This window comes from Galeopterus variegatus, unplaced genomic scaffold (assembly GCF_000696425.1).
Source record: "Galeopterus variegatus unplaced genomic scaffold, G_variegatus-3.0.2 Scaffold700, whole genome shotgun sequence".
Lineage (NCBI taxonomy): Eukaryota > Metazoa > Chordata > Mammalia > Dermoptera > Cynocephalidae > Galeopterus > Galeopterus variegatus.
In genome coordinates this window covers 217546-232331 of record NW_007726811.1, presented here as the reverse complement: position 1 = coordinate 232331, position 14786 = coordinate 217546, and the positions used below count along the sequence as shown (strand labels likewise).

The following is a 14786-nucleotide window of genomic DNA, read 5'->3' as shown; positions in this document are numbered from 1 at the left end:
CTTTAAAATATAATATAGCAGGCTGTTGTCGCTAAGAGCTGGGGGTCGCGGCAGGAAATGCTTTGGGGTGATGAAAATGTTCTGTCTTGAATATGACAGACCTCAGTGCATCTGTCAAATTTTATAGAACTGTAATCCTTTTGGGGTTAATTAAAACTGTATTTCACTTTATATGCATGACTTCGGACCAAAAAAAAAGTAGATAAGCACCTCTGCTCAAACTTTAATGCTGGTGACCAGGACAGAAAAATAAGTTTTTGTTTTCTGGGCTATGATCTAGTTACCCAGTTGATATATAATCTCTAAGGCCGAACCGCCCTCATAGGTGTGTGCTGCCTTGGTGTGGGACGACCACTTCTCTGTAGGCGAACACCATTGAGGGCACTTTAGAAACTTTACAACTCTCAAGTCAAAGCCTGTAGTGGATTGAAATTATGTCCCCCCAAGACTCACTGAAGCTTGACTTGTGTCCCCCAAGTTTTATGTATTAAAAACTTTGTCCCTGCTGTGACTGTTAAGAGGGTGGGAAATCCTATCACGGTAATTGAAAGGTGGAGCCTTGAAGAGGTGACTGGATTGTAGGACCGTGCACTAGTGAATGGATTAAAAATGGTGGTCAGGGGCGTGGTTCTGAGGGCTTGAAAAGGAAGAGGAGAGTCTGTCTCTCTTTCTCTGCTTTCACCATCTTGCAATCTGAGACCCCTGGATCACTGTCACCACCACCAGATGGACTTTTGACTTCCCACCTAAGAAACTGTAAGCAATAAATTCAGTTTTCTTATAAATTACCCAGTTCTGTGTATTTTGTTATAAGCAACAGAAATGGACTAATACAAAGCCCATGAGAGAGGCAAAGAAATCCCATCATCTGAGATGCTCTCCGGATGTGCTGAGGCACCACCACTAAGCAGTCCCAACCTCTTTCTCTCTGTCCATGTAAACTGATTTCCCTAAACCACCAAATGGCAAAACAGACAGCCACACGGACTCCTGACAACTGAAAGACACATGAATAACAAACATCTGCTACAGCAAACAAGTTCAGAAGTGGCACTCCCCTGGGTATCCTGATTAATAAATAACAACAACAAAACTTAACTTCCTGAGCACTTATTTTTGCCTCTCCCTACCCTCCTTCCCAAGACCTTGCTACCCCACCATTATGATCCCCATTTTAGACATGATAAAACATCACCAGCAGAGAGAACTAAATAACCAGTTCAAGGTCAGACAGCCAGTAAGTGGCAGAACCAGGATTCAAGGTCAGCTTTATCTGAGCCCAGATTTCAATTCTGGGCAACACAGTCTCCCTAACAGAGTTAATGAAGTTCAAACTGAGTTACTCTTGGCTTTCTAAGCCCCTCTTAGAATAAAAACTTTCAAATCTCACCTTAATGAATCTTCGGGTTCATAACCGATGGTGAAATTTCTTTTCAACAGGTCTCTACTGGGTGCCAAGAAAATTCTCCAATGGTTAGAAAAGCTAGAAATCCACTAAGCTCCTCCAGCTTATTAAGGTCAGCACATCACAAAAAGAGTCACCCACAGGAATGTAATTTTTTCTGAACCTAGTTTCTGAGAATTACAACAATATTATTCATGGCTGGTTACTGATGAACCGGTTTGATTCCTTAAAAGGTCATTCTTACTTTATTAAAAATTGTTGACTTAATGGAGGGCCCCACCTGAGAAAGCAGCTTCCTCCCAAGCCTCAGAGAAAGTACTTAAAAGCCGAGACTATTAGAAACAGAAAGGCCCTTGGAGGTGGCTGGATCCTACCATTTTACAATTGAAGAAAGCTGAAACCCAGAGGTCAGGTAAATTGCCAAGGTCACCCAGGGAGCTGCAGAGTTGAGAATTAAGTTTATTAGGAAGGCATGTAAAATCAAGTCTTTAGCCTGGCACCATGGAAAAAAATTTCTCCTTAACCCTATTTGAAAAGTTGTATATTGAGAAGTTAAAATTTAAAAAAAAAAAGGAAGAAAGTTTGAGTATTGAAATTGTTAGTACCAGCTCTGATAATGCAGCACAGATGGAGGCTACTTTTCTTTCTCAAATATATTTTAATACGATTTTGATAATATCAAAATCGCATTATCTTACCACCTTCTACTCAGAGTGATTTATCTATACATCACATCTGATCCTCACAATAACTCTGAAATAAGTAGGATCAGTATTATTATTTCCATTTTATAAATAAAAACATATGTATTATTTGTAATTTATATATAAGTTGAGTCTCAGAGAGGTTAGGGAGTTTGCCCAAGATCATGTGGTAAATAAAAATCGTCAGAACTGGGTCTAGAATCCAAGTATTTTAACTTCTAATCCGGTGCTCTTTCTTTATAAAATACAGCCATGATGTGGTTTAGAGCGATGGTGGGAAAGACAGTGACTGTGGGGTTACTAACTTCAGAGACAGGAGTACTGTACTTGCAGGGGCCAGACTGCCCCCGACTGCAGGCTCCGGCCACCTGGGCAGGTTGTGTAGGTGCAGGATGAGTCAAGGGCATGGCTGGTGCGGCAACCCCTCCTCACCCCCAAGACAAGGCAGCATCACATGCTTCTATGCAGAGGAGTACAAATAACGGGTCCCAGAAAGCTCAGGAGAGAGTTAATCAATGTCTCAAGGGTCAACGATCTGGGAGCAGAAATCTGTAAGACATGCTGGGCTGGCCGCTGCCACTTACTGGCGGAGCTGCCAAACATCCATTTCTTACTGTGCTGTGTTGACAGTCTTAGCGGCAGTCCACAACCAGAAAACCCACCACCCACCTCATTCTCTCTACTAACAGCCACGTGGAGGTCAAATTGTTCAGAATAATTCAAATTCAAAAAGAGGCGTGCAGGGACCAGGTCTTGCCAGACCCTGGGAGTATGAGGGGACTTGGATCTTTGTCTTGGGAACAGTGGTGACATGGTGATAGTGGCATCTTAAAAATTCACTCTGTGTGAAGAACGAATGGGGAGAGGGCAGAATGGAAGCAGAGCCCAGGTGAGAGCAAAGGTAGGACTAGAAACAGCATGAGAAACAGAAGGGGCTGGATTAGAGAAACACGGTGAGGGAAGATAGGAGGGTGTGGTCGTTAATTACAAATGGGGGTGGCAAGGGAGAGGGGGAAGGAGAAAAAGATACATAGCTTCATAAAAAGGTGACAGGTTTCCTGAGTCAACAAAATCTTCTTAAGGTTGAAAAAACAGCCAAACTTCAGTGCTCAGGGCTCTTAGTTGGCACAGGGTGACTGTCCCACCCCTGTGACCAGGCCTTCCAAGGTCCATTCCACCATAGAAAAATAGGGTGTGTTATGGGTTCTGTGTCTGGGTGTTTTGTGGTATCTTGGTTCACAGCTCACATGGAGGTTGTTATTGCTAAGCGTTTTCTAGGGGTCCTGACGAAATTGGATGCCTTGTCTCTGGCTGCTACTCCTAAGGGGTGAACAGCTCAGCCCTCCCAGGATAAGGCACTGTGCACAGCTGAGGCCCCACTGAAAACAAGCACGGAGGGTCTTCATCCACTCCCTCTGAAGATGGGGTGCCCTCCATCTAAAGATCCACCCCAAAGCTACCTTGTAACTTGTAGATGGAATTTCATATCTTAGGCACCAAGAAAAACGGCAAAGAAAACAGAGAACAGGAGATGGGAAAAGTTAAAGACAGTCCTACAGCCCTGTGTCACCTTTGGCCATCCTCCAGACACTGTGAATTCTGGAGCCACAGGATGCCAACCTGGAGTTAGAACTGTGAAGCCCTCATGGGGATCTTTGAGTTGGTCTCCGAGCTATGAATCTGTTCTGCTCCTTCAGGACCCCCTGTTGATATTTGGGTTTCTAGGCTTGGCTAAAATAGCTACTTATGCTTCACTTAAGATAAAGTCAGTCAAATTTGGAAGCAATTACCAAAGAAAGAATGTCCTATAAAATGTACTTTGGACAGCCAAAATTAAGACAAAATCCAAAACACATTACTCCCTAATTACTATATGTCTAGTCACTACGGATTGCTCTTTTCTCTTCAAAGTAATGAATAGTCTCCCTTGTTTCGCAGTGATCTTTGCTTTATTGAAGGGTGGGGTTACCTTTTATCAAGAAACACAATGGGGTTATAAAGCCCTGCCTAGGCAAGTCAGACAGAATGTCCGCACCTGCAAACTTTTTACACTGGCCTGGAGATCGTTTCGATACAGCTCAGCAAAAGCACTGCTAGCCTGGGCAAGAGGCCAGCAGGGTATTGTCAGAACAATTCAACATGTTGCTGGCTTCCTCTGTTTCCTAAAAACAAAGTCACCACACACACAACAAAAATTCAATGCTAATGAAAAGTAAAAATAAAAATGACTAAGTTTTTTTCTCTCTTCTCTTAACGGGAAAGCAGAAATACGTCTTCTGGTGCATTTAACCACATAAGAGATCTAGAACATCAGAAGACATGCTTCAGTATGGAGACACCACAGTCCTTTTGGGGGTGCACAGCTAGCAAAATCTGGAAGTACATTCAGCTGTTAGGAAGAAGGCAGCAAGACCAGGACGTAGCCCTCTGGTGATGACGAGTGTGTGCACCTGCTATGAGTTGTGGCAAGAATAAAAGTACAACACAGCAGCTATCAAGCAAGGTTCAGTTATTGATTTTCAATCTATTTCCCAACTAAAGAGCCTATAGACAATGTGAAAAATACTATCAATTAAGTATTCATTTCAGCTCCCAATTTTAACCTTATAAACAAATGCTTATTTTAAAAAGTAGAATGAAAACACCCTGAAGCTTTCATCTTGGTGCTTAAATACAAAACTGGAGTAAAATCTGGGTGTAGAAATAAATGAATTGAAAGCAAGAAATGGCGTTATTTTTAAATAAAGAATTTTTGCAAGGTAAAGAGAAACACAGAGAGAATATCTTAAATGCCACAGCAGCCTTGGACTGAGAATCCCTGTGTTTCTCATCTCTACCCACAAATCACAAAGCCCAAGATGGCTAATTAATAACCACATGGGCGGTGTAGGCTCTGAGAAGGGTTTAAAGTCTGAGGTGGTGCTATTATGAGCAATGATCACGAATTATCCACCTCTTTAAAAAACTTTATGGATTCACTTCATATATAATTACATACTTTCATAAGTGCCACCAACTAATTAGAAAGAAATATTCAAATTCACTTTACTCCCATTCATTCATTTTTAATTTATTATTAAGACCAAGAAAAGAATCATTTAATCCAGTAGGTAACTCTCTAACCAAACCTGGCCTTTGTCTTTGCCCCAGAAGAGAGTAATGTCCCCCATATGGCACCAATCATACCAAAGGGCAAAGAACAATCAGCCTGGCAGAGAATTTACATACTGAACACTCAACCAAAATGGTTTGGTCTCTTTTTTAAAGTAAAGAAAACCCTGGTACAACTCTGGCTTTTGTTTGGTATGTTCTCCGAGGCTGCACTCACCTCATAAATAAAGGAGAGCTCCAAAAACCAAACAACTCGCTCAAAATAAGCTGTCTTAAGAAAAAGTGCCCAGAGTTTTGGCAAACATCTTCCATTTTTTAAAGGGCTCAAAGGGCATACATACACCTTCCAGGGCTGCCAGCTGAGAGAGGTAAGATCAATGAAGAACCAGGAGGGTTGGGACGCAACCACAGGGGCAGACAGAGGACAGGTGGGCTTCTGCTCAGGAGGTCACCTTGCGCAGAGGGCCTCAGCTTCCTCGCTGGGAAGTGGGAGAAATGCTTGATCTCTAAGACTCCTCCCAGCTCACAGACTCCTGGGGGACACACGGCCTCTATGGATGTTGGCACTGGGGGGACAGCCAGGCCATATCTGCCTTGAGAGACCGCATGCCCTCAACGTATGCTTTGTTCTCCCTTCTACTGCATGCTGCCAAAGCTCAACACGCAAGGGAGCCACTGCACACGTGGTTCAACTTCTCAAACTCCAAACCTGAGGGGAAGGAGCAGGCTCTGGCATCTGTACCAACCACGGCCTCTTGTCATTGTTCAACTGAGAATTCAGAAATGAAGGTACACAGACATGAGGCTGCTGCTTATTAACATCAGAAGCCCTGATTGTTTACAAAATGGAGCAAAGTTAAAGGGCCAAAAGGCATCAAGGACAAAAAGAGGCCCCAGCTCTTCTCTGAACCCAAGTTTACTGCCAGCCTCCACTCTTGCACAGGGTTCCCACCATCCGTTCACCAAAGCATCCCAGCAGGATTTTACTGACATGTAAGTCATGGCTTGTCACCCTCTTGCCTAAAACCAAGGGGTGGTGTTTAAATTGTGTGTGTACATAAAACATCTGGGCACTTTACTATGTTATACTTAAGTGAAAAAAATATTTAAATACACCCTCTAGCAGTTTGGGAATAAAACCCAACCTCCTTCCCATGGCCTGAAAAGGCCCCCAGGACACCCTCCTGCCTCCCTCTCCAGGGAGTCTCCTGTTGCTCCCATATTCCCATGCTCACTGTGCTCTGCACACCGGCCCCCTTCCTGTTCCTCCAAGCGTGCTCCTCCTCAGGGCCCACGTGCTCAGGGCCACACTAGGCAGGTCCACTGCCTGCCCCTGGTGTCACCTGCTGCTCCTCCTCACCTACACGCCTTCAAGGGAAATGTAGCTTCTCTAGACCCACCAGTCTAAATCTCGTTCCCTGGTTATTCTCTCTCTCCATTCTTTTCCTTTGCAGCATTTACCACAACTGGTGATGCTGTAGTTAACTGTAGGTTTCTTTGTTTATTCTGTGTCCTTCTATAAAAATAGGAATTGTGCCTGCCTTGTTCCCCATTCTATTTCCTGCTTATACTACTGAGTCTGGTATTTGGATGGTGCTCAAGAATATCTGTTGAATCAAGTGTGCCCTTTAGCAACGTGTCCCTGTGCCTCAGTTTCTTTTTTTATTTTTATTTTTTCCTTTTTTGTCTTTTTTACTGACCGGTAACGGAATCGCAACCCTCAGTGTTGCGCCCGCACCGCGCTCAGCCAGTGAGCGGGAACCGGTCTCCACATGGGATCCGAACCCTCGGCGGGAGCTCCGCCACACTCCCAAGTGGTGCACTCTCCAGTGCGCCACCGGGCCGGCCCATGTGCCTCAGTTTCTTCATCTGTAAAATGGGCAACACCTCTGTGGCAAGTCTGCCATGGGTCACTTGCTGAGAGGACACATGAGGACAATCTTCCTCCTCTTCATTCCCAAGTTAAGTAAATAACACTTTTGTCCATGTGGCCAAAGAGTGAAAAACTGAGAATCGCTAACAATGAGCCACTGGAAAAAAAACCCAAAAAAACATTTCATCCACTTGGGCTCTCCTGGGGACTCACTGTCAGTCTCCTTTTCCTGCGGCTGACCCATCTAAGTTCCTTTATCTGATCCTCAACAGCCTATATTTTTCAGCCCTGAAGTCAAGATGCAGGGGCCGGACCTTGCATCTTGAGATGATTCCAAGACCTCCTCCCGTTGACTATGTTATTTCAAGATCACTGTTTTACAAATTTTAGACCCCAGAGGGCTGCTCATGTATGAAAAAAATGAGACGTCAAAACAGTTTACCTATGATGTTCACCGTACTATCCACTTCATTTTTTATAGCTGAAGTCAGGACCGCATACTCAGGAGAAAGATCACTTACTCCATTACTAAGCCCCAAAGATGACTCAACTGGTTCTTGCTAGGAAGAAGAAAAGAAAAAAGAATTGAGAACACTTCCTTTCCCCCCACTTTTCTCAGCTTAAATTCTACCTCTGTCTACTTTCTTTAACGTGAAGGTCATTCTTGTGTGCCTACTGAATGTGTCCCCTACTTCTTTAAATTAGCCTGGAGTTAAAGTACATTTCTGCACAGAGTGTACTGCTGGGTATTAAGTTTCTTCCATCTTCCTTTGAGGAAATGGTACCAGCGCATCTGGCTCACCTTTAGGAAATGCTCACAGCTGTAGACAATAGCTTTGGGGTTAAGCAGGGCAGTGTAACTGGGAAAAGTACCGCACGGCATAGATTCCGAGTCTTTCTTCTCTGCAGGAGTGCCCACAAGAGTCAACTCCTGGCTTTCTTGCTAAGGGAGGAACCATGCCACCTCTTACAATTAGTTCTTACAAAATGCTCTGCCTCAGTGATTGGCCCAAGAACAGGAACCCAGAGGAGGTTGTGGATGAATCCTCCCCAGATACGGTCTGCCATGGACTCTGGCCACTTGAGCATCCTGCACTGGGTGGCTGGCTGATAACATGGGCCATACTCACAGCTGAAGCGTCCCTCTCCTGGCCTGAGTCCAGTCAGGCAACCCCGCTCCCATGGCTTCACACAAATGCCCTCTCAGTGTCTGAGCACCCCATCCAGCCCAAGAGGCTACACATTCATACTAGTGAGTTAATGAGGACAAATTCCTTGTCCTTGTTATAGCTCTAAATGTCTGCTTTATTCAAGCGCTCTAGAACGTTCCACTCCCTCTGGGAAAGCCAGTCCTGAGGAACATACTGACTTTCAGCACTTTGACGAGAGAACTTTTCCTCAAGATAAGATTGTTTTTGTTCTATGATAGCAATCAAGTCAGACAAAAGCCACACAGGACAACTCCTAAGGAATCTAAAATGGAAGAAGATAGTGGAGGGACAGAAGGAACACAAGACTGGGAGCAGAGGATCATGTGAGAGACATATGACTGTGCTTTGAAACATCAAGAGTGGTGGACAAGTCTAAGGCATGGTGGGTGTTTTTATTTATGCACTACTTGGATTCCACAATGAGCCTCCAAAATATAATAGAGAAGTCACATAGGGAAGAAGGGGAAATAACCTACCCCTTCCTGATCCCACCTGGCAAACTTCCACCATGATAACTATGACTTCAAAAGCATCACTTCCATGTACAGCTCAGGTTTTTAAAAACATCACACACTGTGCGGTTTACCAGATGTACCAAAAGTCAAACATAAGGAGGGGACCAGAACAGCCTCACTGGGCAGAATTTTATCTTTCTCCCCCAGCATCTTGTATTTTTCCCTCTTTTACAAGCTCCAAATGAGAAATCTGCTCTTTATGGAAAAACCTCACTTGCCCATGGCCTTCCCTGATAGACAAACTTCTGAGCAAGTGTCTAGCTTCCTAACTTCACCTCCTCACCTGCCCCTCGTTAGTGCCTGCAGTCCCACTTGCACTGCACTTGTGGAATCAAGCTCCCAGAGGGGTGGAAGCACATGGGCTTTGTGAAGATTAAATGAGATAAATGTGAACGTGGCATTTATATTAAATAAGTGCTTGCTATTATCAAAGGTCACCAGTAAAACTCTGTTCTCCCAAATCCTATGACCTTTTCTCAGGTCCCTTTCCCTCAACTCCACACTCGGGCGTCCAATAGGGAGGGACACACTTTCTCTTCTTGTCAACCGGAATTATTTGTCATTGCTGGAATTCTTTATCTCTCCAGGGGCACCTTCCTTTCTGGATGGCTTCCTCAGGGCCCCCTTGCCCCTTTCCCCGATCACGTCCCCCATTTCATTATTCCACTTCCATGTCCTCAATTCCCTCAAAAGGAACTAAGTACAGGCATCTGAAGAAATTATGGAAAGAACTGTTTGCTTTTATGGGTTTGTTTTGCTATCTTATTTTTTACTCATTCTGTGTCAAGTTTCTTATGAAAGTAATGAGTCAGACAGACTTGCATATATTTAAAAACCTAAATTATTCTGATTTCTCAGTTGAAGACCTCTAAGTGTTTCACATGATCTGCAGTTTAATTAGTGGCAAGTGATACTTTGATACTTTTATCACTTTACACTTGAGAAAACTATGACTCAGAGACTAAATTAATTTCCCGAGATGACACTGCTTTTAGCCTGAGGAGCTACAGGAACTGAACTCAGTCTTCGGTCATGCAATACGGTTCAATTCCAGGAGCTTCCATCTTAAGAAACCTTTGTATCCTGCACTAATTCCAATGGAGATTGAGGCAGAACTATTTTGTACACCGTCCTACTCCCCCAACCCTAGGTGTATCCTGGACTGTTTCTATAATGGAGCAATATCTTCTACCAGTGGAGACTGAGAGAGACTATTTTGAACATTGTTTTGCTCCTCTCACCCGCACTTGAAAAAGAAACACCTGTCAGTTTCTAAGTCTTCAGTGCAAATCGTCTCACTGGTACTGTCACTGTGGAAGGACAATATATATGGTAAATTGTACAGGAAAATGTAGCCAGCGCCTTCCTCCAAGGTCTCCATCCAGGGTGCAGAACAGGACCAGCAGAGAAGGATCTGCACTAAACTTAGTCAAAATTTTTTAAACAGGGCTGGCCAGTTAGCTCAGTTGGTTAGAGCTCAGTCTTATAATACTGAAGTCATGGGTTCAGATGCCTGTACCAGCCAGCCGTTCCCCACCTCAAAAAATATTTTTTTTGCAAATAATAATAAGTAGGAATACCTAAATCTAAACTATATTTAAAATCCAAGAATCCCAAATTAAGAAAAGGGGTATAGCGTTCGCTCTGTATCGTATGCACAGAGATCCCGCATGAACAGCTCTGGCCCACAAGTCCTGGTCCTCTCTGATGTCCCACTCCTGCCCTGTTGCAACTGTCCCCTGCTTTCCTGCACTGTAACCTAGCCTGGTTAATCCTACACCATGCTCCTCTTTCTGCTCCCTTCCTCACTTCAGATATAGGCTGTCCTGTAAATCAAGTAGCCTGTAGCTTTCTTGGTTTCTGATCTTTTCACCTTGCTCCAAAGAAAACCAAAAAAAGATTGTGTGTGTGTCCAGACTCCTCTATGGTGCAATAACTCTGCCAATAGTTATGCTCAAGGCCTTTTTCTGTAATTATAGAATCCAAAGTGTGGTCTACAGTTTAAAGGATTTTAAGCAAAAGCAAACTGGCACAAGAGAGAGTTCAGGGGCAGGGATGGCCTTCCTGAGACCTGTGAAATAATATACACCTGTTGGTCTCAGAGCTACCCTTGCTGGATGGACTTGGTGGACCTGAGGTAGAGGATGGCAGAGAGCTTCTGCTGGCCAGTGCCCCTCGCCCCTCTGCTGCAAACCCACGCAGTCTCCTCCCTGTGCCAAAGCCCCTTGTCTAGATCTCCCTCCTCTGCAGCCCAATATAACAGGCCCCAAAATGCCCTAATTCAGCTGTGCAAAGCCAGTCTCCTTGAAGTCAGATTTAAGAACATCAAATTTAAGGGCATCTCTAGGTCTCTCTGCTAACAAAAATTTCTGGCTGACAGCTGGGCTTCACAAAGCGGCCAGGAAATTGGACCTAGGAGGGTGCACACACCACATCATGGAGGCCACCAGGCCACTGAGAACAGAAGCTCTGGGAAAAAAGGCTGTTCTAGAAACATCTTCCTTCCCTTCCTTCCTTGCACCCAGGCCGTCTTCATTCTCCTCCATTCACTGCAGCTTCCCTTTCAAAGACCTTTTTCCTTGGCTCGCTGCACTGTCCCTCTTCTCCAGGAGTCCTGTCTTCGTCTCACGCAGCGGTGTTGCTCTTAGGTAAATGACCACACATCTGCACTTCCAACACTTACCTGAGCTCCACGCCTGCTAGATCCAACTTCCTACCTGACAGCTGCTTTACGGGGCTCTCTGTCGTTTCTAACTCAACATGGTGAAACTTAAACTCACCCTGTTCGAGCTCCATGCCCTTTCTGAAGTTTAAAAACTCAGGGGTTCCCATCTTCATCCTTCACAGCCTCTTCCATTCTCTGGAGAGGTGTCTCCTCCTCACGATCCCCAGGGCCAGCATCTCTGGCCACACTCTGTGCTGCAGTCTCCCCCTCCAGTCCTTCCTAGCACTGTGAGAAGTATCAGTCCCACCATGCTCCAAGTCTGCTCCAAGGAGCTCAACTGTGCCTTCTTTCATAAAATTATGCACCGACATCATTTAGGCCGAGCAGTGCCCCCAAGAGCCATCAGTCGGGGAAGGGAGGAGCCAGAGAGGGCAGGATAAGCCCCATAACCTGTTTCATCCAGGGCAGCTCTAATTTTACCTGTTTTTCACACACCAGGGTTGCTGGAGTGTGTTTTCATCTTATTAAAGTTTAAAAACTGAAGACCTTCCAACCAACCAATGAAGGTGTCCAGTAACAGCCCTGACAGGTGGTCACCTGGCCCGTCTGTGAACAGTACGGGGAGTTCACTGGTTTTCATCCAGCTCCTATCACTGTCAGGGCTAACAGCTCTATTAAAAAGTTCTGCTGAACCAAGATCTGTTTTTCTCTAACTTCTCCTCTTAGGTCTGCATTCAGAACTAATACAGACCAACCCTACTCTCTGCCGAATGACTTTAGAGACCCTTCCAACTTATATTTCAATCGTAACACTAACGCTTTGCCCTTGGAGCACTTTACAGTTTCAAAGCACAGATCCTTCATCTGCAAACAGCCCTCCAAGGCAGGAAGTCTTCGTTTGTATCCACCCTACCTACGATGTCATTATTTCCCATCATTCCCTCACACACACTCCTCCTCTAATGAAGCCAGTTTCCTGATTTATCTAGGGAAGACCAAGCAAGAACAGCCCCCAAGGCCTGGCTCAGGTCCCACAGCTTCCAAAAGGCTGAGTGAGAGGCACTGGGTGAGGTGACAGAGCGTGGGTTCTGGAGTTGGACTGACCTGGATGCAAATCCCAGCTCCATAGCAGTGCCACCTTGGGAAAGTAACTCAGCCTCTGTCTCCATTTCCTCAATATGCCAAAGGGAGATAGCCTGCCCATGACAGACAGCACTAAATGAGGCAGTAATTGCAGCTTGGAACTTGGGAGAGGCTCAGAAAAAACTAGTGCCCCTCTGTTTTACCCACTTCTATCCTTACTGATCTTGGCCTCGTCTGAACTCCCACAGAGCAATCCGTCCTGGGATATTTTTTGAAACACATGTATGCCCTGACGACGTACAATCTGGTAATGCACGCTGTAGTTTTTCTTGTTTTTATTTCCTTTCACAGCAAGTTCCCTCCGCATAGCTTAAGTAAAAAACACGGCTCACTGAGTACACAGGTTATACTCTCAAAAAGACTACCAGAGAAGGTTGAGGCAGCATTTCCGCACCTACCACATGGCCGGTGGGCCTTGGGTCTTCCAGTCTTGGGGAAATTACTTGCTGGGCAACATGTTCAGGAAGATCAATCATCTGAGTGACCCAAGAAAACTTCTGACCCACATGGCCGGTGGGCCTTGGGTCTTCCAGTCTTGGGGAAATTACTTGCTGGGCAACATGTATCAGGAAGATCAATCATCTGAGTGACCCAAGAAAACTTCTGACGCTCAGCTCACGTGTTCTGAACATTGTTTGCTAATTAAAAGTTCAATTCAACTGGAATTGAAGATTAGAAAGAGCTTGCTTCGACAGCAAGTTTTCATACCTAGTTACTGCACACAAGACAAACTTTCTCAGTGGAAGAACCTACTTAGTCTATCCAGTTACATATTTGTACAGGATGTATGAATGCACAGCTTACGTGTTCTGACATAAAACAAAGAGTGATATATCAATATCTCAGTAAGGGTAAGGGCTTTTGACTGTACAAATCCAGACGACCTGCGGAGTTAACTTTTGAAACATTCCATAGAAACATTAAGTCAACACAATGGCTTTACAGCCATGAACCACAGAATGTGGGAAGCCTGCTGGCCATATCCATGTTCCGCTGCCACATTGTGAGTAGATTAAAATTCAGAAGTTTGGCTGTGCTTGTGTCTGATGAATCACCTGCCCTTTACTGAAGAGACAATGTCCCTTTCAGGCTCAAGTTTCAGGTATTAACCGTATCTTTATTACACAAGGATTTCATAATGTACAGTACACTTTGCTGAGATGGAACTTGACCCACATGCTTGGACCTACGGGGAACCTCTCACTTACTTCCCTGGGTCAATAAGGCCAAGCCCCACCCAGGGCTGTACCTCCCACAACTTGCTCATTTTAGGGGCCACGTGGAAGATTCTGCCAACGCCAATGTGACTGCAGGTACCCTTTCTTATAAGACCACATGTCATCGATTCTAAGATGCATATTTCCTCACATTTCCACATCCCTGAAATAGGATGTGCCTTGCAATCAATTATGTGTCATAGTTTCACCGGAGGTGGTCTTTTCTGCTTAGAGATACCTAAAATAATGGTGGATCTTACAGTCATTGGCACCTGACATTCAGTGAAATATGGTGGATATATCTGAACAAAGTGTGTTGAAAAGTGAACATCTGTTACTTCATGCTTATTTCTCCATTAACTGCAATTATGAAGTTAAATCTGCATCCTAATGTAAAATTTCTCAACTCTCGCCCACATATTATACTTATTTACACAACTATTTAGTTAAATGCTTATGCATCTATTCAGTTATCGAATATGTATTAATTATCCATTCTGTGCCAGACACTGACCTAGATGCTGTAAAAAATATAGTAAATGTAATAAATACGATATAGTTACACTTAAGACTGTAGCAAATTCTTCAAAATTACATATTTGTGGGGAAGTTGTACTTTTCCAACTAAAATACACTAATCAAAGTGTATGTCTTAAAAAATCCAAACTGTGGGGAACTTGATACAGCTAACAACTAGGTTTATTCAACTGCAAGAAAAAAATAAATTTTTTTAAAAAGTGATGTAGGGAAACCTTACAGATCAAAAATTAAAAAAAAATACCTTAAGAGACATATCCAAAAATCACATGGATCTTACATGGATCTTAATTCAAGTAAAGAAAGTACTGTGCAAAAGTTATAACACTGATGACACAACTGGAAACCTGAACACTGGCTGGATATTTGGTGATATCAAGGAATTACTGTTAATTTTCTCAGGTC

At 44.1% G+C, this 14786-nt stretch overlaps 1 protein-coding gene across 1 annotated transcript in view; it reads right to left on the bottom strand.

Moving 5' to 3' along the window:
* The window catches only part of IRF2 (interferon regulatory factor 2), a 67219-nt gene that overhangs the window by 12673 nt on the left and 39760 nt on the right, over positions 1-14786 (bottom strand). Inside the window, exon 6 of the mRNA XM_008571537.1 lies at positions 7536-7653. Within this exon, the coding sequence (XP_008569759.1) occupies positions 7536-7653 (118 nt within the window). The remainder of the gene's footprint in view (positions 1-7535; positions 7654-14786) is intronic.